The sequence below is a fragment of the Cyberlindnera jadinii genome (genome assembly GCF_001661405.1).
Source record: "Cyberlindnera jadinii NRRL Y-1542 unplaced genomic scaffold CYBJAscaffold_7, whole genome shotgun sequence".
Classification (NCBI taxonomy): Eukaryota; Fungi; Ascomycota; class Saccharomycetes; order Phaffomycetales; family Wickerhamomycetaceae; genus Williopsis; species Williopsis jadinii.
In genome coordinates, this window is record NW_017963658.1 from 294,584 (window position 1) to 313,171 (window position 18,588).

The 18,588-nt window shown below is 48.6% G+C and overlaps 14 protein-coding genes across 14 annotated transcripts; 8 read left to right on the top strand and 6 right to left on the bottom strand.

Moving 5' to 3' along the window:
- Nucleotides 1-38: 38 nt before the first annotated feature.
- Nucleotides 39-2,449, top strand: CYBJADRAFT_167898 (uncharacterized protein). Its single transcript, XM_020215128.1, has one exon. The coding sequence runs from the start codon at nt 65-67 to the stop codon at nt 2,006-2,008; it is 1,944 nt and encodes a 647-aa protein (XP_020070350.1). The 5' UTR covers nt 39-64; the 3' UTR covers nt 2,009-2,449.
- A 106-nt stretch (nt 2,450-2,555) lies between these two features.
- RPN4 (stress-regulated transcription factor RPN4) lies at nt 2,556-4,257 on the top strand. Its single transcript, XM_020215129.1, has one exon. The coding sequence runs from the start codon at nt 2,796-2,798 to the stop codon at nt 4,119-4,121; it is 1,326 nt and encodes a 441-aa protein (XP_020070351.1). The 5' UTR covers nt 2,556-2,795; the 3' UTR covers nt 4,122-4,257.
- A 685-nt stretch (nt 4,258-4,942) lies between these two features.
- Nucleotides 4,943-5,637, bottom strand: HHF1 (histone H4). The gene has a single exon (XM_020217148.1). The coding sequence runs from the start codon at nt 5,338-5,340 to the stop codon at nt 5,029-5,031; it is 312 nt and encodes a 103-aa protein (XP_020070352.1). The 5' UTR covers nt 5,341-5,637; the 3' UTR covers nt 4,943-5,028.
- A 347-nt stretch (nt 5,638-5,984) lies between these two features.
- Nucleotides 5,985-6,395, top strand: CYBJADRAFT_177642 (histone H3; the record flags this gene model as incomplete). Its single annotated transcript, XM_020216877.1, has 1 exon — nt 5,985-6,395. One exon carries the CDS (start codon nt 5,985-5,987, stop codon nt 6,393-6,395), a length of 411 nt encoding a protein of 136 aa, XP_020070353.1.
- Nucleotides 6,396-6,410: 15 nt separating this feature from the next.
- Nucleotides 6,411-7,699, bottom strand: GPI18 (GPI-anchor transamidase GPI18). The gene has a single exon (XM_020215130.1). It carries the CDS (start codon nt 7,689-7,691, stop codon nt 6,585-6,587), a length of 1,107 nt encoding a protein of 368 aa, XP_020070354.1. The 5' UTR covers nt 7,692-7,699; the 3' UTR covers nt 6,411-6,584.
- A 614-nt stretch (nt 7,700-8,313) lies between these two features.
- Nucleotides 8,314-9,837, top strand: CYBJADRAFT_127827 (glycoside hydrolase family 125 protein; the record flags this gene model as incomplete). Its single annotated transcript, XM_020212719.1, has 1 exon — nt 8,314-9,837. One exon carries the CDS (start codon nt 8,314-8,316, stop codon nt 9,835-9,837), a length of 1,524 nt encoding a protein of 507 aa, XP_020070355.1.
- A 13-nt stretch (nt 9,838-9,850) lies between these two features.
- Nucleotides 9,851-11,706, bottom strand: CCT5 (chaperonin-containing T-complex subunit CCT5). Its single transcript, XM_020218012.1, has one exon. It carries the CDS (start codon nt 11,505-11,507, stop codon nt 9,864-9,866), a length of 1,644 nt encoding a protein of 547 aa, XP_020070356.1. The 5' UTR covers nt 11,508-11,706; the 3' UTR covers nt 9,851-9,863.
- A 199-nt stretch (nt 11,707-11,905) lies between these two features.
- RPA12 (DNA-directed RNA polymerase I core subunit RPA12) lies at nt 11,906-12,277 on the top strand (the record flags this gene model as incomplete). Its single annotated transcript, XM_020212716.1, has 1 exon — nt 11,906-12,277. The coding sequence occupies one exon, from the start codon at nt 11,906-11,908 to the stop codon at nt 12,275-12,277; it is 372 nt and encodes a 123-aa protein (XP_020070357.1).
- Nucleotides 12,278-12,352: 75 nt separating this feature from the next.
- Nucleotides 12,353-13,267, bottom strand: LIA1 (deoxyhypusine monooxygenase; the record flags this gene model as incomplete). The annotated part of the gene is made up of 1 exon (XM_020212713.1): nt 12,353-13,267. One exon carries the CDS (start codon nt 13,265-13,267, stop codon nt 12,353-12,355), a length of 915 nt encoding a protein of 304 aa, XP_020070358.1.
- A 305-nt stretch (nt 13,268-13,572) lies between these two features.
- On the top strand, nt 13,573-14,295 carry ADD66 (Add66p; the record flags this gene model as incomplete). The annotated part of the gene is made up of 1 exon (XM_020212739.1): nt 13,573-14,295. The coding sequence occupies one exon, from the start codon at nt 13,573-13,575 to the stop codon at nt 14,293-14,295; it is 723 nt and encodes a 240-aa protein (XP_020070359.1).
- EMC3 (ER membrane complex subunit EMC3) lies at nt 14,292-15,053 on the bottom strand (the record flags this gene model as incomplete). The annotated part of the gene is made up of 1 exon (XM_020212738.1): nt 14,292-15,053. The coding sequence occupies one exon, from the start codon at nt 15,051-15,053 to the stop codon at nt 14,292-14,294; it is 762 nt and encodes a 253-aa protein (XP_020070360.1).
- Nucleotides 15,054-15,255: 202 nt separating this feature from the next.
- Nucleotides 15,256-16,556, top strand: NPA3 (GTPase NPA3). The gene has a single exon (XM_020215131.1). It carries the CDS (start codon nt 15,385-15,387, stop codon nt 16,531-16,533), a length of 1,149 nt encoding a protein of 382 aa, XP_020070361.1. The 5' UTR covers nt 15,256-15,384; the 3' UTR covers nt 16,534-16,556.
- WHI2 (Whi2p) lies at nt 16,515-17,666 on the bottom strand (the record flags this gene model as incomplete). The annotated part of the gene is made up of 1 exon (XM_020217149.1): nt 16,515-17,666. The coding sequence occupies one exon, from the start codon at nt 17,664-17,666 to the stop codon at nt 16,605-16,607; it is 1,062 nt and encodes a 353-aa protein (XP_020070362.1). The 3' UTR covers nt 16,515-16,604.
- Nucleotides 17,667-18,059: 393 nt separating this feature from the next.
- Nucleotides 18,060-18,573, top strand: YAE1 (Yae1p; the record flags this gene model as incomplete). Its single annotated transcript, XM_020217150.1, has 1 exon — nt 18,060-18,573. The coding sequence occupies exon 1, from the start codon at nt 18,151-18,153 to the stop codon at nt 18,571-18,573; it is 423 nt and encodes a 140-aa protein (XP_020070363.1). The 5' UTR covers nt 18,060-18,150.
- Nucleotides 18,574-18,588: the final 15 nt, after the last annotated feature.

Below are 18,588 nucleotides of genomic sequence, written 5' to 3' on the forward strand. Positions count from 1 at the left end.
CACGCATTTCCAACCATAGTGCCACGAAGAAAGCACAACTAAAACTGACAAAAGACAGCGGACGATGTCGAATCGAACCACTGCAGCTGGAGATCTGTTGATTGATCATGTGTGTGAATGCGAACCTCTGAGTCCCATAGCGAAGCTGAACGAGGTGCCGAGGTTGTGGGCTGATGTTGAAGAGACGCTGAAAGGGTGGTTGACCGGGTCTGGTGGGTCTGGATGGACAGACCAGTCCGTTAGAAGGATGGTTAGATGTACCAGGTACACTATGGTGGAAGATGAGTGGAACAAGTTCCCGAACTTGGCAGAGGCGATATGGACTATGCTGAACGGAGCGGTGAAGAGATTCATCCCAGATGCTTCATCGTGGCAAGGGAACGAGATTCTCTATTTCATCAACGACAAGGTGCTCAACTCCCCGGTGGATGTTCTGATTTGCCAGTTTAACCGTGGAACCTCACTAGAGAAGCTCTTTGTCATGGATGAGTTCTTCAAATCTGCAAAGCACACCCACAAGCTGATTTCCAATATCGTGAGCATGAGCGATTTGAAGAGAGCTGAGGTGAGATACATCTGTGAAAGATTTGCCATAAAGAACTTTGATGACTTGCAATCGTTCCCCCGTCCATCGTTGGAGCTTGCTGCTGCAAAGATCAAAGAAGGAAGACCCGGTGCTGCTCCAAAGCCCCAAAATGTCGAACCAGTGAACAACGACATAGATGACAACAAAGCCACTGGAAAGAGCAGTAAAGCTGATGCCAGAGCTGGTAGCTCTTCCTCTACTTCTTCAAGTTCTCCGGAACCTGCCAAAAAGGATATCATGCGATTCAAGCATAAACTTTGTCCATTGCTTATGTATGACATTGAAGACGACCAGAACCAAGTTGTCGAACACTTTGCTAGGTTCGGTGTCTATGAGGACGAGTGTCTTCTTCTCAACTCCACGCTTGATATACTAGCAACTTTGACTTATGCAGGTGAGGATTGTGAAATCACATGGCATGAGAGCTACACCCTGGCCAACCCTGGAGTTGGGGAAGGTCGAGTGTACCATGCAATTATGTCACAAGAATATGGCTCTTGGATCTACGATGCACTTGAAATCCATAGAAACATGTTCCACAAGAGCCCTGAAGAACTCTGGGAGGAACTGGATTACCTGGGAGTGGACATGCCAGAGGCCATTGAGCTAGAAGACTTTGAATACTGTATCAAGCAGTGTGTGTGCTACGATCCAAAGTACACTGCTTCCGCACCCAACGATGTTGTCTTCATCTCTGCCGTTCCTGGACCTGACCACAGCACTTACTTCACTGCAGTGGATCGCTACACTGGATTCACGATTTTACGTCCTGTGAGACACTTTTTCCACCTCGATGAGATGGCTGAATTCATCTCTCTTTTGAAGCAGATGGCCCAGGATGGAGGAAGAACTGTCAAAAGGGTTCTGTGCTGTACTCTGTCTCGTGATGAAATCCCTCCTTTCATATCTGCCTCTGATTATGACAATACCCCTCTTATAAACTACTGCTCTCGCAATGGCATCAGCATCGAGTTTGAAGACCCCGGGGACATGGACACTATGAGGTTGATCAAACAAGAGTGGAGAATAAGGGTCGGTGCCACTCTTGTAGATGGTGGGTTCTGTCGAGAGTTCTGGCCCTGGGTGTCCAGACATATCGTTGCCATTGATAACAACTTCGTCATAAGTACAGAAGCTGGACATGGTGAAGCTGGGAGACAGACGTCATGTGAGTGCTTTGCCGATTGGAGTCGCAGCCTCCATGACGTGTTCCGTAAGCTGACTGAGTTGAAGATAGGATCAAAGATCAGATTTAAGGACAATAGGGGCGTTATGGTTAACGGTGTGTACCTGGGGTTTGTCGATTACAAACTCGAGACCATATTTGCCTTTGATCCTGTACTCAAACATGTCAGTGTGACGGATGATTTCGAGCTTGTCGGACCACCTAACATTGCATACAACAGAACGCTGGCCTTGTAAAGGCCGTCGTGGCTGTTTGGTTGATTGACAACCATACGCAGCACAAAGAAAGAACACTAAAACAAAGTATCTAAAAGAGTACTAAGCTCTATTGAGTGTATATAACCCTTGCTAATGACCCATGATTAAAGAGTATTGATGACCCTGTCAACTGCAAACAGATCAACTAACAGCCAAAGCAGCCAAACCTGACCTGGAAATGTGTTGATGGAGTTTGCGGCTTAACCCTGGTTTTACCGGAGTTTAGGGCTAAGCACCTTGCCCTGCCCCGACGGAGAACAAATCCGAAACCCGAAAAGCGCACTAGCAATTATTTCCAGAATATTCGAAAACTCTCCAAATTAACACCCGAAAGGGAAACTATCCCAAAAGGGGCTAAATTATTAACCGTTACCCTACCCTAAGCTGTCTTTTGATTTCTAATCCACCGATCAACGATCGAACTCTAATTCTAAATATTTTTTTGCTTTTGTGGTTAGCCGCGCTAAGGTGTCATAAATAAACAAATCTGCGCCCCCCCTGGAAATCGTTCCTTCTTTCCTTTTCGCACTCTTCAACATTCTATAAAGAACAGGAAAGAGGTTTAACTCGCGAGGTAGAAACACCATTGGATAGACAAAGAGGAGAAGTTGTTTCACTAAGCTTTCTCTCCATCGTCTGTGCCTGAGCTTTTCTTCATTCGCGTCATTTCTTTTCTATTTGCTACGTTTTGAACAACCACAGGGGAAACAGCACTAGTTTGCCACCGGAAGAAGCAAACCATCAAACACAACAAGAACATAACGACATGACATCTCTCACGGTTTTTCCTAAGCTCCGCCGCACTTTGACGGACGTTATGGAGGATGAACTATACCACGTTCCAAATTCACCATATACGCACTCCAATAACTCCAATACGAGTATGTCCTCGATACGCCACGACACTCTGCTCACGATACCAGACTTGCCAGAGTCGCAGTCGCAGTCGCAGTCTTACACGTATAGCAATAGCCCCCAGCTCTCACAAGTACCTTCTAATGACCACACCATGATGACCTTCAACGACCAAGATGTGCCCGTATTCACGTCGTATGCGGACCCGGACTCGGTGCCCTTTACTCAACCACAGCTCTACGAAAACGAACCTCTTGTGAAGTTCAACGACGATCTTACACTATCGTTATTTGATGAGAGTGATGGATTGGTGATGTGGCCACAGGAACTCCACGTTGCTGCTCAACAAGCTGAGCCACAGGCTTGGAATGAAGAATTAGAGGAGATGCTCTCCGACTCTGAAGATGAATACTTTGACACTGATTGGGAAGAGGAATACGAAGGCGTTGCTGGTCCACGCTTTGGTGAGTTGAGACGTGAATCCATGTCTGCACCATGTGCCATCCGCTCAGGTAGAATGTCCATAACTGGATCCGCCGGAAACGTTCCACAGTTGGCTTCTCAACAAGCATCAAGTTTCCAAATGAACATGGTGAAGTCTGCTCCAACCGCTGTTGCTGGGAACTTTGGTGTCACTGCACCGGTACCTATAGACACGGTAAATGCAAGTACTACAAGCCCGGCAAATCTAATGAACACTACGATACCAAAGGCACAAAAACCGACCGTTACAGACAATGCTAATATAAATACCAGTTCCAGACCAGCCACTGTTTCAAAGTTAACTCCAAATCCAAATGGTGTTGCTAAACAGTCCAATACCAATCAGCGCGCTGATTTATCAAGTTTGGTTCCAAATGCTCAAGGATTACACCAGTGTCAATTGCTCAATCCACAGACGAACGAACCGTGCCTCAAGTCATTTTCAAGACCATATGATTTGATTAGACATCAGGACACTATCCATGCTGAGAGAAAGAAGATTTTCCGTTGCATTGTTTGTTGCGGATTGTACCCTCATGCATTATACCCAGATAGACCTCGTCAAGATGATGACGTTGAGATGATGGATGTTGATCCTTCTACAAGTACAACTTCGAACCTGAGATCCAAAAAGGAAAAGACGTTCAGTAGAGGTGATGCACTGAGTAGACACGTTAGAGTCAAACACGAATTGAGTGGTGAGGATGCAACAAGGGCCATCCAATGGGCTAAGGATAACGTTGAGTATGCTTAAGGAGATGCAAGGTTTCTCCTTGTGTCCCATTTTCTATTTTAACTCAAATATAAGGGATATTGGTGTTTAGTTTTTTTTTGTTTATTTTAGTTATATTATTCTTCATCACATATACTATTTTGTTTGAAAAGACGGTTGATGATATACATATAATCTCTATGTAGAGTACATTTGATAATTTGGTGAATGGGTGACAGCCCGGTATACCAGGATATTGTTGGTGTTTGGGTGTTTGGGTGTACGGATGTGACTTTTCCCATTCACGTGATGGTAGTGTGAATAGTTGTAATTATTCATTCATTAGGCGGCATTTCAGCTCATATTAGTATCAAATATCCGTTTATTATGTCAATCATAGTATCCTAATGACCTTTATTCCATTATTTTGAGAAAAGTAGTTCCAATTATTAATCATATTTTCAGAAAATGGAAAGATAAATTAATTGAGAAAAGTTAATGGTAGAAAGCTATGTAGAGTATAATTGATTGATTATCCTGGAGTTGAACTTTTGTTCACACACCGAGTATAATTCCCAATGATTACTCTTTCTAACTGAAAAATAGTCCAACCATGGATTATATTCGTGCATTCCATTAACCAAAGAACCCCGTTCTGACCCACTTGGCCATGCTATGATACATGCCATGTACATTTGCACTACAAATTCGCGGGTGTGCCCTTTGTAACATTTGCTCTCAGCCTACGGTACAGCCAAACTACACATCAAGCACCGAAGAAAATACACAGCAAACACCTACCAAATAACTACGCTGTAGTGAATAGTGCAAATTGTGATATCACAAAGAAACCCAATTCATTAACCCCTAATTAAATTATAAAATGAACCACCCTTAAAGAAAAACAGATAAAGAGAAATATACAACATTAATGAAAAATAAAAGTTCATCAGTTACCGAAACCGTACAAGGTTCTACCTTGTCTCTTCAAAGCGTAGACGACATCCAAAGAAGTGACGGTTTTTCTCTTTGCGTGCTCAGTGTAAGTGACAGCGTCTCTGATAACGTTCTCCAAGAAGGACTTGAGAACACCTCTGACTTCTTCGTAGATCAAAGCAGAGATACGCTTGACACCACCTCTTCTGGCCAATCTTCTGATGGCTGGCTTGGTGATACCTTGGATGTTATCACGGAGAATCTTTCTGTGACGCTTAGCACCACCTTTTCCCAATCCTTTTCCACCTTTACCTCTACCGGACATTGTTAATTGATTATTTGGTTGTTGTTGTGTAGTTGAGAAGCTGGTGTATTCGCAGAAAGGACAACGGAGGTGAGAATACTGTGTCCTTTTTATATCCTGCGCTTGGAAATGAAACGACGAACACAGAGCCACAAAACCCCTTAAAATCTTGCAATTACTCGGTGGCGGGCGACTGGGACAGAGCCCGTTCCCAGATTTACGCGGCGAGATGTGTAGAATACATCACGCGGGAAAAATATGTTGTGCACCGTTGCGGTTCAACATTTCCCGCTCTCGCACCGTTGGGATTTGTATGGCCATGTTGTAGCGCAAAAAACGAACGTCGCGCGGTTGTGTGTTTTTTGTTTGTTTTGTTTGTTTTGTTTGTTTTCGCTTGTTTATCGTGCTGATATTTACACAGTGAGCGTGCGTAAAATGTGGAACGCATTGGTGAAAAAAAGAAAAAAAAACGTAAACAAAAATACAGCCTGAAAATTACACAGTGGACCTGTGTAATTTACAGAACAGATAAGGAGAGGGACAACAACGGATTGAGCCACAAAAACGGGAAGGCGGAGGGAGTATAAAAAGGGAGTGGGTTGGCCTATTTCCCCCTTAAAAAAATTTCCCATTAGCCGCTAGGTTATAGAACATCAACAACAACAATGGCTAGAACCAAACAAACAGCAAGAAAGTCCACTGGTGGTAAGGCCCCAAGAAAGCAACTCGCTTCCAAGGCTGCCAGAAAGTCTGCTCCATCCACAGGTGGTGTCAAGAAGCCACACAGATATAAACCAGGTACCGTTGCTCTTAGAGAGATTAGACGTTTCCAAAAGTCCACCGAGCTTTTGATCAGAAAGTTGCCATTCCAAAGATTGGTGCGTGAAATTGCTCAGGATTTCAAGACCGACTTGAGATTCCAATCTTCTGCCATCGGTGCCTTGCAAGAGTCCGTCGAGGCTTACTTGGTTTCCCTCTTTGAGGACACCAACTTGGCTGCCATCCACGCTAAGCGTGTTACCATCCAGAAGAAGGATATCCAATTGGCCAGAAGATTGAGAGGTGAGAGATCCTAAGGTTTGAGACTTTATCATGGGGATTTATTATTTTATTATTTTTCTGACATTGTTATGAATGTAATTGGAGGGTTGGAATGTTTCTTTTTCTTTTAATGATTCTTTTTGGTTTTTTATGGTTTAGTAAAAGGAAATCGGTAATGTACAATTGTCTAACCTGTAGAGCTATTTCATATACACACACCTGTCTTAAGCTGGTGGTAGGAAGGCACTGTACAGCAGCGTTCCTATCACCAACCATGAACAGTTGTACAATATCCAGCCTTGTCCCCTTTTATGACCTAACTCTTCTGCTAGGTACCACTGAGTCAACGGTAGAAACCCAGATACTCTGATGATGATTTGGACATGTGCCAGAGTTGTAATCATTAGCAAGAACAGAGCGTTCGTTATGGCAAGTGAAGTGTGTTCCTTGTAGTATCTCTTGATGGCAAGCACTTGTAGTACGATAACAGGTGCCCCGAGTAGGAAATTCGGCAAGTTGTTCAAAGTCCAGTACTTGAACAGTCCAACGTTCCAGTATTCCCCCTGAGCAAAGTGGTAGAGCGATGGTAACATGGAGTCACACCATGGTCTCCCCGGACAGTACTCGACATAGGGAGCGTATAGTGAGGCCAATGAGCCCAACGCCAACGTGAGCCCACAGACCAGTGCGAGTGGGCTTCTCTTGATGATGAAGTCGTAAAGGTAAACCGTCCCCAGTACCAGTGTATTGCTTCGTGTCCAGAAGGCACCGATTAGCGGCACTGTGCTCAACAGGTATAGCCATCTGCTCTTGGAGTTTATGAGCAACAAGGCCAGAAACGACAACGCTGTTGCCAGGTTCTCGGAGTACGGCGCCATCATGAAGATTCCCTGTGCACTGAACAGGAATAGCACTGTCGACTTCATGGCAAACTTGACACCGTACAATGCCGTGGTCAAACGGAACAACAGCAGTGCTGATGTCAAGTGCAGTATATTCGATATGACGATACCAACGAGTATTGGAGATATCGACGAGGGCAACAGCCAATTGGAAACGAAACGAACCAGCGAGACCCATAACGGTCCAAATACCCACTCATGTTCAAACCGAGGCCCACTGACGAACAGCGAAGAGAAGTAGACCGCGTCCCATCGTATAAGCCTCTGAAGCACTCCGTTGATGTACTCGCTGCTTGACACGATAACCAACGGATAAATCTCTTGAGAGTTATCGAAAGTTGGCACAGGCAGGGAGAGAAGTGCGGTCTGCAGCAGCTTCAATAGCACAAAGAACCACAGGATGTTGAAAAGGTCCACTTGGAGAAACATTGCCCCGTAGATATGGCGATATAAGGTGAAGAGATGGGAGGCAAGCACCCCCATCGCCGTTGGAGTGAAGTTAGCGTAGCGAGACACGTAACACCCGAACACCGCAACACCACGCAACACCCGAACACCGCAATACCACGTAACACCCGAACACCGCAATACCACACGCACACCCAGACACCACCACCTGCTCGGTACGGGCAGCACACACAATACCCGCCCCCACCCACATCACCAATTCTGCGACACAAAACTCATCAAAACTTCAACATCAGCGGCTCCTCCACACTTTCCATCTTCTTCTCTCTTCACACTCACTCCGTCAAATGACAACTGGTGGACAAGAACACATCACAGAGCTATGCCATTGCCTAATCAAAGCTTCAAATTCGCTGCAAAGAAGTCGTTCAGGCAGATCAGGCCCAAGCGGTTGGTTGCTGGGGTTATGATGATCTGTCTCGTTGTTTACTGGCTGATGTCTGTTGGTGTGGATGACGACTACGAGGAGCAGGTGTTACAGCAGAAGCTGAAGGGCCTCCAGGCTCAGTCCGTGGAGCCCGAGCTGACGTCGTTTGTCGAGAAGACCAGGCACAAGAAGCCGAGCAAGGCCCATTTCTACCAGATGTCCAGTGGCCGATGTGAGGATTACAAGTCGTACTCTGAGGAGATCCACGAGCCCTTATCACTGGGCCCCTTAGGCCTACCGTTCCAGAGACCGCCTGTCCAGTGCCGGACGTTCACGTCGAGCGCCGTTGAGGCGTTGCTCGAGCAGTTGAAAGAGCGTATTGAAGACCCGGACCTTGCCAGGCTGCTTGAAAACACCTTGCCAAACACTTTAGACACCACTGTGCTCTGGCACAAGCCCCAAGGCAATGACAAGTTTGCTCAGACGTTTGTCGTCACTGGTGATATCCATGCGGAATGGTTGAGAGACGCGGCGAGACAGCTCTCAGTGTATCAGCCCTTGACCAAGGACGATCCACAGCTACAGGAGTTGATGCGTGGAGCCATCAACACACAGGCCTCGTTCATATTGGTGTCTCCATACTGCAACGCCTTCCATCCTCCTCCAGGCTCAGGCATCAAGAAAGGCGACACTGCGAGGGACTCGGTGTCGCCAATACCGCACTGGAAGTACGTGTTTGAATGCAAGTACGAGTTGGACTCGTTGGCCTCGTTCTTGACATTATCCAACGAGTACTTTGAGCAGACCAAGGACAGCTCCATCTTCAACGAGCTCTGGATCAATGCCATGTTGAACATCCTCACAGTCATCAAAAGAGAGTCTGTGCCTACGTTCAGCGAGGATGGCTCAGTGAACCCCTTCTACTACACCTTCCAGAGAAACACCAACATAGGCACGGAGACCCTACCATTGGCAGGAACAGGCAACCCTGTTAACTTTGGCACTGGCTTGGTGAGATCCGCATTCAGACCTTCAGACGATGCATGTACTTTCCAGTTCTTCATCCCTGCGAATGCCCATATGAGTGTGGAGTTGCTCAGAGCTGCTGAGAATTTGAAGTCTGTCAAGGATCAGATCGACGGCTTCCAGTACGAGGTTGATAGAATCATAAGGAAGTCGACGAATATATCCCAGACGATAAGGAATGCCATCTACAAGCACGCAGTTCGTGAGCATCCAGAGTTTGGGAGAGTGTTTGCCTACGAAGTCGATGGCTATGGAGGCTCAGTGTTGATGGACGATGCCAACATTCCCTCACTACTTTCCCTTCCGGACTTGGGCTTCGTGGACATCGACGACGAGATCTACCAGAACACGAGAAGAATGATCCTCACCAAGCGTGGTAACCCGTTCTATCTCCAGGGCTCTCACTTCAAAGGGATTGGAGGACCCCATGTTGGCATACACAACGCGTGGCCAATGTCGTTGTTGATGGCCATACGAACCACTGACGACGACGAGGAGATCAAGGAGAACTTACAGCTAGTGCTACAGAATACAGCAGGGTTGGGGTTAATCCACGAAACAATCCATGTCAATTTCAGAGATGGGCTGAGGTATACGAGACCATGGTTTGCATGGGCCAATTCCGAGTTTGGCAAGACTATATTGGATCTTGCAAAGAGGAAGCCTCACTTGATATTTAAGGATGAGTATAGCGACAAGCCCTTCGAGGTTTAGGCCCTCCAGGTTCAGCCCCTCCACGCTCAATAGGAGTCCTTTCCACTGATGATAACGTCGTTGATCTTCAAAATCATTCTTGTTAACTGTGTAGCCAATAGCAACTGCTGCTTCTTCCCGATGAGTGGATCAACGACGAATAGCTCCTTCATGTCGTTCGAGTCCTTCCCCAAGCAGTCCACACCCAGGTGCGAGTTGGCCTCCCTCACCTGTCTTGCCTTTACATTGGCTAACGTCTCTATAGGATCCAACCCGGAGTTCTCCGCAAGAGTCATTGGAACTTGATCCAGCGCATTGGCAAAGGCTCTGAAGGCGTATTGGCCTATGCCAGGTTGTTTATCAGCAGCTTCCGACACGGCAAGAGAACATGTGATCTCAGCAGCACCACCTCCGTACACAACACGGGAGTCCTTGATCAAGTTACGCACAACACACAGAGAATCGTGCAAAGCACGCTTGGCCTCATCGACAATCATCTTGTTTGAGCCTCTGATGAAGCAGGTCACGGCCCTGGAGTTTGAGCATTCTTCAATCACCAGCATACGGTCTCTTGTTGTACCGAATTCCAGCTCACGGACTTTGCCAGCTTTACCCAGCTTATCAGCCGACAAGTCTTCGAATCTTGGAACAATACGGCCGTTTGTTGCAATGGCAATCAGCTCCAGCTCAGGACCACCAACCCAGCGCACAGCAGGCAAGTGGTGTTGCAAGAGAAGATGGTTTGCCTCATCGTCAAACCCCCACTGGCAAATGACCAAGTTGGCACCTGAGTCCTTAACCCTTGAAACCATCTCCTTGAACTTGTCCTGTTCGTAGTCCTGGAGGTGCTTGAACTCCTCCACTGTGGAGATGTCCAGCTTGTGCTTTGTCTTTGGCTTTGGAGGCTCGAATGGGCATGTCAAGATGGCGATCTTGACATCCTCGATGTACTTTGGCATCTGAGGATGGGAGAAGTCCTTGTCGATGATGACACCTTTGATGAGCTTGGAGTCCTCGAGGGAGCCACCCACTTTGCCTTCCACTTTGATCAGCTCGAAGTCAACGTCCTTACGCTCCTTGTCAGCAACAGAGAGCACCGCGTCGACAGCCATCTGAGCAAACTGATCGTGGGCCTTTGACACGATCTTGGAGCCCAGCGACGTCTTCGCAGCCCTCAGCAGGATCTCCACGTTGCTCTCGATGTCGTCGGCTTCCTTGTCGAGCTGGTCGATGGCAACCTTGCACGCCTCGTCGAAGCCATTGGCGATCTTTATAGGATGGATGCCCTTGTCGATCAGCTCCAACGCCTGGTCCAGCAACGCACCAGCCAGCACAACAACACCCGTGGTGCCGTCACCGATCTCGTCATCCTGGGACTTGGACAGCTCCACCAGCAGCTTGGCAATCTCGTTGTCCAGCTCCATCTGCGACAGAATCGTCGCCCCATCGTTGGTGATGGTGATCTCACCATCAGGGCTCACAAGGATCTTATCCAGCCCACGAGGCCCCAGCGACGTCTTGATGATGCTCGCAACAGCACGAGCAGCAAGGATGTGCTGCTTCTTGGCCTCCACGCCGTGCACCCTCTTCTTGTTGCCCTGGTCTCTCACAATGATGAAAGGTCTTCCCATCTCGTCCTGTGCAACGATGGCATTGGACATATCCGGCATCTCCATCATTTGCTGTGCCATTATGCTCTATCTTTTCCTTTCTTCGTGGTCCCGTTTCAATACTCTCAGTACCAATCGGAATAGCCAAACAGATCAACAACACACGGGGAAAGTTGGTGGTGAAAGCCCAGGTTTCTGTTGATGGTTTTGGTGATGATTTTGGTGAAGATTCTGTGATGGGCGGAAAGGCGAAAAAAAGGCGAAACCCGAGGGGTTACTTCAGGTAGGGTAACACCTCGGAATATTACATAAGCACGTCACGTGACGATCCGCACGCCGAACACGTGACACGTCACTCCCCGAGCTCATCGCCTCGAAAATTTTCCACAGCCTTTTTCCATTATCTGGTTTATATACATCCAACTCCTCTCGAATGTGCCTCTCGAACCACTCGTACAAGTCCAATCAGCCGTTGCACGATGAGCGTCGTTGGTAGTTTGATCTTCTGCGTGGACTGTGGTAATCTCCTGGACTCCTCCAACAGCCAGAAACGTATCAGCTGTACCGATTGTCAACGCTCATACGACTCGTCCAGTTTCGCCAACCTCAAGGTTGTGACCCGTTCCAGTGACGATGCCTTCCCATCGGCACTCCGGTTGAAGAAGTCCGTCGTCAAGACCGTGCTGAAGAGCAGCGAGCTCGAGGAGGGAGCCACGATCAAGGAGAAGTGTCCGCAATGTGGCAACGAGGAGATGCAATACCACACATTACAACTGCGTTCAGCTGACGAAGGTGCCACTGTCTTCTACACGTGCACCGGGTGTGGCTACAGATTTAGAACCAATAACTGATTACCAATAAACAACGTGATTCATTATTACCTAGAAACTTTCCCATAAAGCTCATACGCCCCCAAGATTACACCACTAAACCTCCACGGAGTTCTCGTACTCGTACATGTCCAGTGCGACGATGGCAGAGTCCCTCACAACCTCATCCGAATCAGTTGCAAAGTCCTTCAACACTGGCAGCACGTCGTCCGTCGCAATGGACCCCAATGCCTCGGCAGCCTCGTGTCTCACCATCGGAGCCTCGTCCTGTCTCTTCAGCACCTCGACGAGCGCAGGCACAGTGACAGGGTTGGACAGCTGGCCAAAGACGTAGGCGATCTCATGCTTGAACAGCGCACTTGGGTCGTCGAAGCCGGTGGCCAGGGCCAGACACGCCTCATCAGTGGCTATGTCTCTCAGCCTGAACATGGCCCTGTAACGGATGAACAGGGGCTCGTCCTGGTCATTGAGGATCTTTGTCAGTTTGTCCAGGTCGTAGTCCTTCTCCAGCGATAGCGGAGGCGCAGGGTCGATGGACGAGAACGCACTCGCCTGGAGCTTCTCCTGCTTGGACTTCTCGCTTGTTTCCCAGTTGATACGTTCAATTGCCAGCTCACAGGTCTGTCTGATCTCGAGAAGCGGATCGTGCTCGTAGTAGTGCTTCAGCAACGCCATTGAATCGACATCGCCTAGCGCACCAAGTGCCTCCGCAGCCTCGTGTCTCACCATGCACTGCTGGCCTTCCTCGTCCTTCAGCACGTCCCTAAGCATGGGAGCAGAGTCCATGTTCTTCGTCTGGCCCAGCACATACGCAACCTCGTGCTTCAGCAGCTCTGAGTCGTCCTTGAACGACTCCGCAATGTACTGCACTGCCCTTTTGGCATCCTCCGGGTTGCTTTCCCACTCAGAGCCAATGTGCTTCAGGTCAAACAACGCCCTGAATCGCTTGCCCAGCTCCACGTCGCCGGACTTGTTGATGAGAGTATCACGCAGCTCCTCTAATAACCCCATGTTTGCTCTTGAAAGCTGTGTTGTGGTGTGTTGTGGTGAGAGATGAGATGAGATGAGATAGCAAAAGAGGTGTTTTCCGCTTTATGTCTCGAAAATTTTTCACTGCTCCATCACCAGATTGTGGGAAAAAACGCGATGAGATGAGCTTGGCGCCCGGCGTAAGTGTGGGCACGGGGCTGCCTGGACGGTGGGAGTTTCAGCGTAAATGTGGGCACGGAGGGTGTGCGAGGCCGTGGAGGGAGGGGGTTAAGGCGTGGACTCCAGGCCTATGGGTTCTTCACTAATCGAGCATCAAACGCCATAAGATGCCAATTGAAACGCCAAAGCTCCGTGGAAAGACCTTGATCATCCCGTCCGTGTCCATCGGCAACGTGCCACAGCTGTCGGTGGACTTGTTGGTACACAATTTGCCCTTTGAATGGGCGTGTTCCATGGACCATACGCTGCTATACCCGTTTGCCTCTCCTGTTGATTCCCTGGACGACGAGGAGCCAATTGACCGTGGGATATCCACAGGGATCGAGCTGTATGTCGATGAGACCCATGGGCTGGCACTGGTGCAGCAGAGGAGCCCGATCTTGCCCGGTTATGGCTACAAATTCGTCCAGTACCTGAGCCAGTTCATCAGGGAGTCCCAGTTCCAATCCGTGGTTGTGCTGGACTCTCAGGACTATACACTCAAGAGCACGCTGGACGCCAGCTGCCCAATTGAGATCGTGTCGAACGACCTGAGCGAGCAGTTCAAGCAGTTCTCCATAGAACAAGAGGATAACGAGGAGATGGTGCTGTCCCCCTACGTTAGAGCCCTGACGAATGCTATCAAGGGAGTGACTACTGTGTATGCGGTTGTGATGTTTGTCTACGAGGGCGATAACAGAGTCGACTCGCAAGTGCTTGCTGATAAAGTGCTGAAGCTTTTAACCATCTCGTCGCCTGCTGGCCAGGGATGGAATCATCCTAAATCGTGGCGTTCATTATACGGAGATCGTCCTTTGCCTCGTGGGTTGGAACAAGGTATATACGGTTAGCTGTACAATTCAACCACTCTTTGCTCAACGCCATCCAGTACACTTTCGTATGAAATGATCCGTATGTCGTTTGCCTCGGCCAGCATCACTTTGTCCTGCTTTGGAGCCCCCAGCATCATTGGTGGAGGCTGTCCACCTTGAAGCATCATCTGCTGTTGCAATTGTTCTCCCATGGACTCGTCGTTGAACAAAACGTTCATGACACTCACAAGCCCCATGCTGGCGATGAAATACCACGATATTGAGCTGACCCACCGGACGTCGAGGTCATCTGTAGCGACTCCATTCTGTAGCATCTGCTTGAACCTCAGCGTCAGTGGGAAGGGCAGTTTCATCAGCACAAAGCCCATGAAGAAGAAATTGACCCACGACATCATCGCAGTCTGAGCAATCATGTTCCCGAACTGGCCCTTGGCCATGTCCATCATACCATCCATGCCGTTGGAGTCCAATGGGTTCTGAGGCTCGTTGTTCGGGTCTTCAGCCAATAGCGAGCCGTCGGTGAGCCTCTTCACGTGCAACGACTGTCTGTTGATGAAATCGTGTTTTGGCAGCACCCAGTAGTTCCTCTTGAACACCTGCGCACTCTTCAACCCTTCCAATTCCCTGAACTTGGCCAATGGTTGTAACTTTGGAGACGGTGATGTCAAAATGGCTATCGTATGTCTCAGCAGGGCAAATACCAGCAGTGCTATGGAGATCGGCACAAGAACCCAGTACTTCAGCGCAGGATCGATGATCAGATCCGGAACACCCATCTCTGTTTGGATTGAGCCTTTGTGTGTGATGCTGAGCAGCTTTTGAGGTGCAATGACCATTGGTTGTGTGCGAGGAGAGGGCTCGATGTGATTGGCCGGGAAGGGGAAGTGCACGAGGGGGTACACATCCGGACACCAATAAACACCTGGACACCAATAAACACCCAAACACCACCAAGAAACCCGGACACCAATGAACATCCGAACACCACAGAGCATATATACCCTCAGCTGCACAAATTTTCCAACTACTCCAACCACCAGAAGCTCATCGCTCACCAACAATTCACCCTTTTCGAGTACAAACAAGCGTATAAACAAGCAATAAGAGATGGCTCCACAGACGGTGCTGTGTATCGGAATGGCCGGGTCCGGAAAGACCACGTTCATGCAACGGTTGAACTCCCATTTGCACTCCAAGAAGCAGGTTCCATACGTTATAAACTTGGACCCAGCAGTGCTGAAGATTCCGTTTGGTGCCAACATTGACATCCGGGACTCCATCAAGTATAAGAAGGTGATGGAGAACTATAACTTGGGTCCGAATGGTGCGATTGTGACCTCTTTGAACCTGTTCTCCACCAAGATTGACCAGGTGATTCAGATTGTTGAGAAGAAGTCTTCTCAATATGAGAAGGTGATAGTCGACACGCCAGGACAGATCGAATGCTTCATATGGTCAGCGTCCGGTGCCATCATAACAGAGGCCTTTGCATCGTCTTTCCCGACGGTGATTGCATACATTGTTGATACTCCGAGAAACACGTCGCCAACCACCTTCATGTCCAATATGCTGTACGCATGCTCGATCCTTTATAAGACGAAATTACCAATGATCATCGTGTTTAACAAGACAGACGTCACGAAGGCTGACTTTGCCAAGGAGTGGATGACGGATTTCGAATCGTTCCAGGCGGCTCTGAGAGAACAGGAGGCCAATGAAACGGATGGAAGTGGCTACATGAACTCGTTGGTCAACTCCATGTCTTTGATGCTGGAGGAGTTCTACTCCCAGCTGGATATCGTTGGTGTATCGAGTTTCACAGGAGAGGGATTCGACGAGTTCCTGGATGCTGTGGACAACAAGGTGACGGAGTACAACGAGTATTACATGGCTGAAAGGGAAAGAATCTTGAAAGAGAAGGCTGAGAAGGAGAAGAAGCGTAAGGAGAAGAGCTTGAACAGCATGATGAAAGATATGGGCCTGGACGAGGCCAAGAAGGACGAAGTTGACGTTATCTCAGACACAGAGTCGATAGAGGAAGGCGAGAACGACGGATTGGTGCTACGTGATGAAGATGAAGGCATCGAGGCTGATAGAGAGTACACATTCCCAGAAGATCGACAGTCAGGGGAGATCAACGATAGATCCAGCGAGGCTCTACAGCAGAGATACCAGGATGCCTATGAACAGACTGCAAAGAGTGCGTCGAGCCAGACCGCGGAGAACATAGCGAGATACATCAACCAAACTCAATGAATCTATTAGTATTATATACGGCCAAGGATCAATAAACAGTAATAACAACATCAAACAACACACTTAAGCAGCTAGTGGACTCCAATCACAGATAACTCCAATGTCCACACACGTCGTATATGAACGTTGACCGTGACGGTACGCTCAACACCATCTTTGCCCATTATACCGGGGACTTCTAGTTCAATGGTTTCATTATTCCACCAGCACTTTCTTGCAGGCTTACGCCAAAACAACAGCAACTTGGAAGAGGTGCCTGCACTTCTACGTGGTTTGTTGCTGCTACTGCTGCTTCTTGAAGCTGATCTCGAGGCTGATCTGGCAGCGTTGGTTGCCAACTCTGCCAACCTGGAGCGACGAGACTTTGGCTGAGTGTTCACACTCGAGTTCGACGCCACGGGGTCCAAAGATGGCGAGTCGCCAGGCGTGTGTGGAGGCTCTGGATGCTTCAGGTCCACCAAGGCAAGCGATGTCACCACGGTCTTGCCAGGCTCTGGCGAACGATGGCCCCAGTTGGTCTCGAGAGTGAAACCTGAGGAGCACAACATGTTCATCAAATGGTCCTCAGCAGGCCCCAACTTCTTGCCAGGCTTGTAGCCCAACCCTTCAAACACGTTGGTACGGTTCGCCAAGTAACTGCCAGCAGCCATCTTGATGGATCTGATACCAGGAGCCCCGATCCCCTTGTGAGGAGGAATCACGTAGTAGTCCATATCCTCTCTCAACACGATGATCGCAGGCTTCTCGTTCAAAACATCGGCATCAGGCGTCTGGTACACCTCGTACACCTGCGGCTTGGTGCCCTGAGGTAGCTTCTTCGCAGCAGCGGCGAAGGAGTCCACGATGTACTTGAAGCAAAGCGGGTCAAAGTTCACATACACAACGTCCTCCTCCGTGAGGTTGGTCAGCGTATTTCCCTCCTCATCCATGAAAACACCGTTCGGGAACAAGCACAGGAGAATGCTCTCCGGCAAGTTCATCAATTCATCCCGAGTGATGCGGAACAGCTCACCGCGGATGTTCAAGTTCACAGTCGATCCAAGATCAACGTCGTCATCATCAATCACCGCCTGCTGGTACTGCTGCTGCTGCTGCTCAGGGCTCACCTGTGTCACAATGTTACTGTACGACATGGCCTTGTTCTATCTCTCCACGGCTCTCGTGATCGTTCTGTCTCTCTCGCCCGCTCTCTCTGTTCTGTTCTCTCAACAACGGAGGCTATGGACGACGTTCTTCTCTGTTTGAACACTGCAATGTTGGTGATGTTTGCAGTTGTTTTGTCCTCTTTTCCCTCGGGAATTTTTTCTTTCTTTGCTGTGTTTGTGGCCGCGGCGAATTTGGCGGGAGAGAAACGGGAACGGTGCGGGAAAGTCACGTGGGGTGGCACGTGACGTGTATGGAATTAGTCATAGGTGGTACGGGCACGCACAGCATTATATAACAATTATATAATAATATAATACACCGCTGTAATAATTCGCCTCATTAATGCATAGGGTGTATATGTCATCAACACCCAAATCAGTAGGCCCAACTCGGCAGATTATTACACACTCTCTTTCCAGCATTGGCGATACACCAGGCTGCAAACAACAAGCAGACGACGAGCAAACAACGATGACCACCGAAGAGCCAATTGACGACATATGGGGTGGAGACAGTGACGACGAGCCCTGTGCAAGTGCCGACATTGCTAAGCTACGTAGAATACACAACAAGCAAGGCTACCTAGATGGAATCTCGAGAGCTAAGGAGTCGACTCTTCAGAGTGGCTTCGACTCAGGATACCCTGAAGGGGCGCAGTTGGCGATAGAAGTTGGCAAAATATTGGGTGGCCTACAGCTATTGGCTTCACTTCCGGCTCAAGACCCTCGTAGTGAAGCAGCCAGACAGCTACTCTCAAGGGCAAAGGTTGAGCTGCACATATCGAGAGTGTTGAGCTGGAGATACTTCAACGAGGACCTCACCTTACCACAAGATGGTCACCGTCTGATTGTTCAGTGGAAACACAGGGTCGATCAACTATACAATTCAATATAAGCATGATTCGTTGAT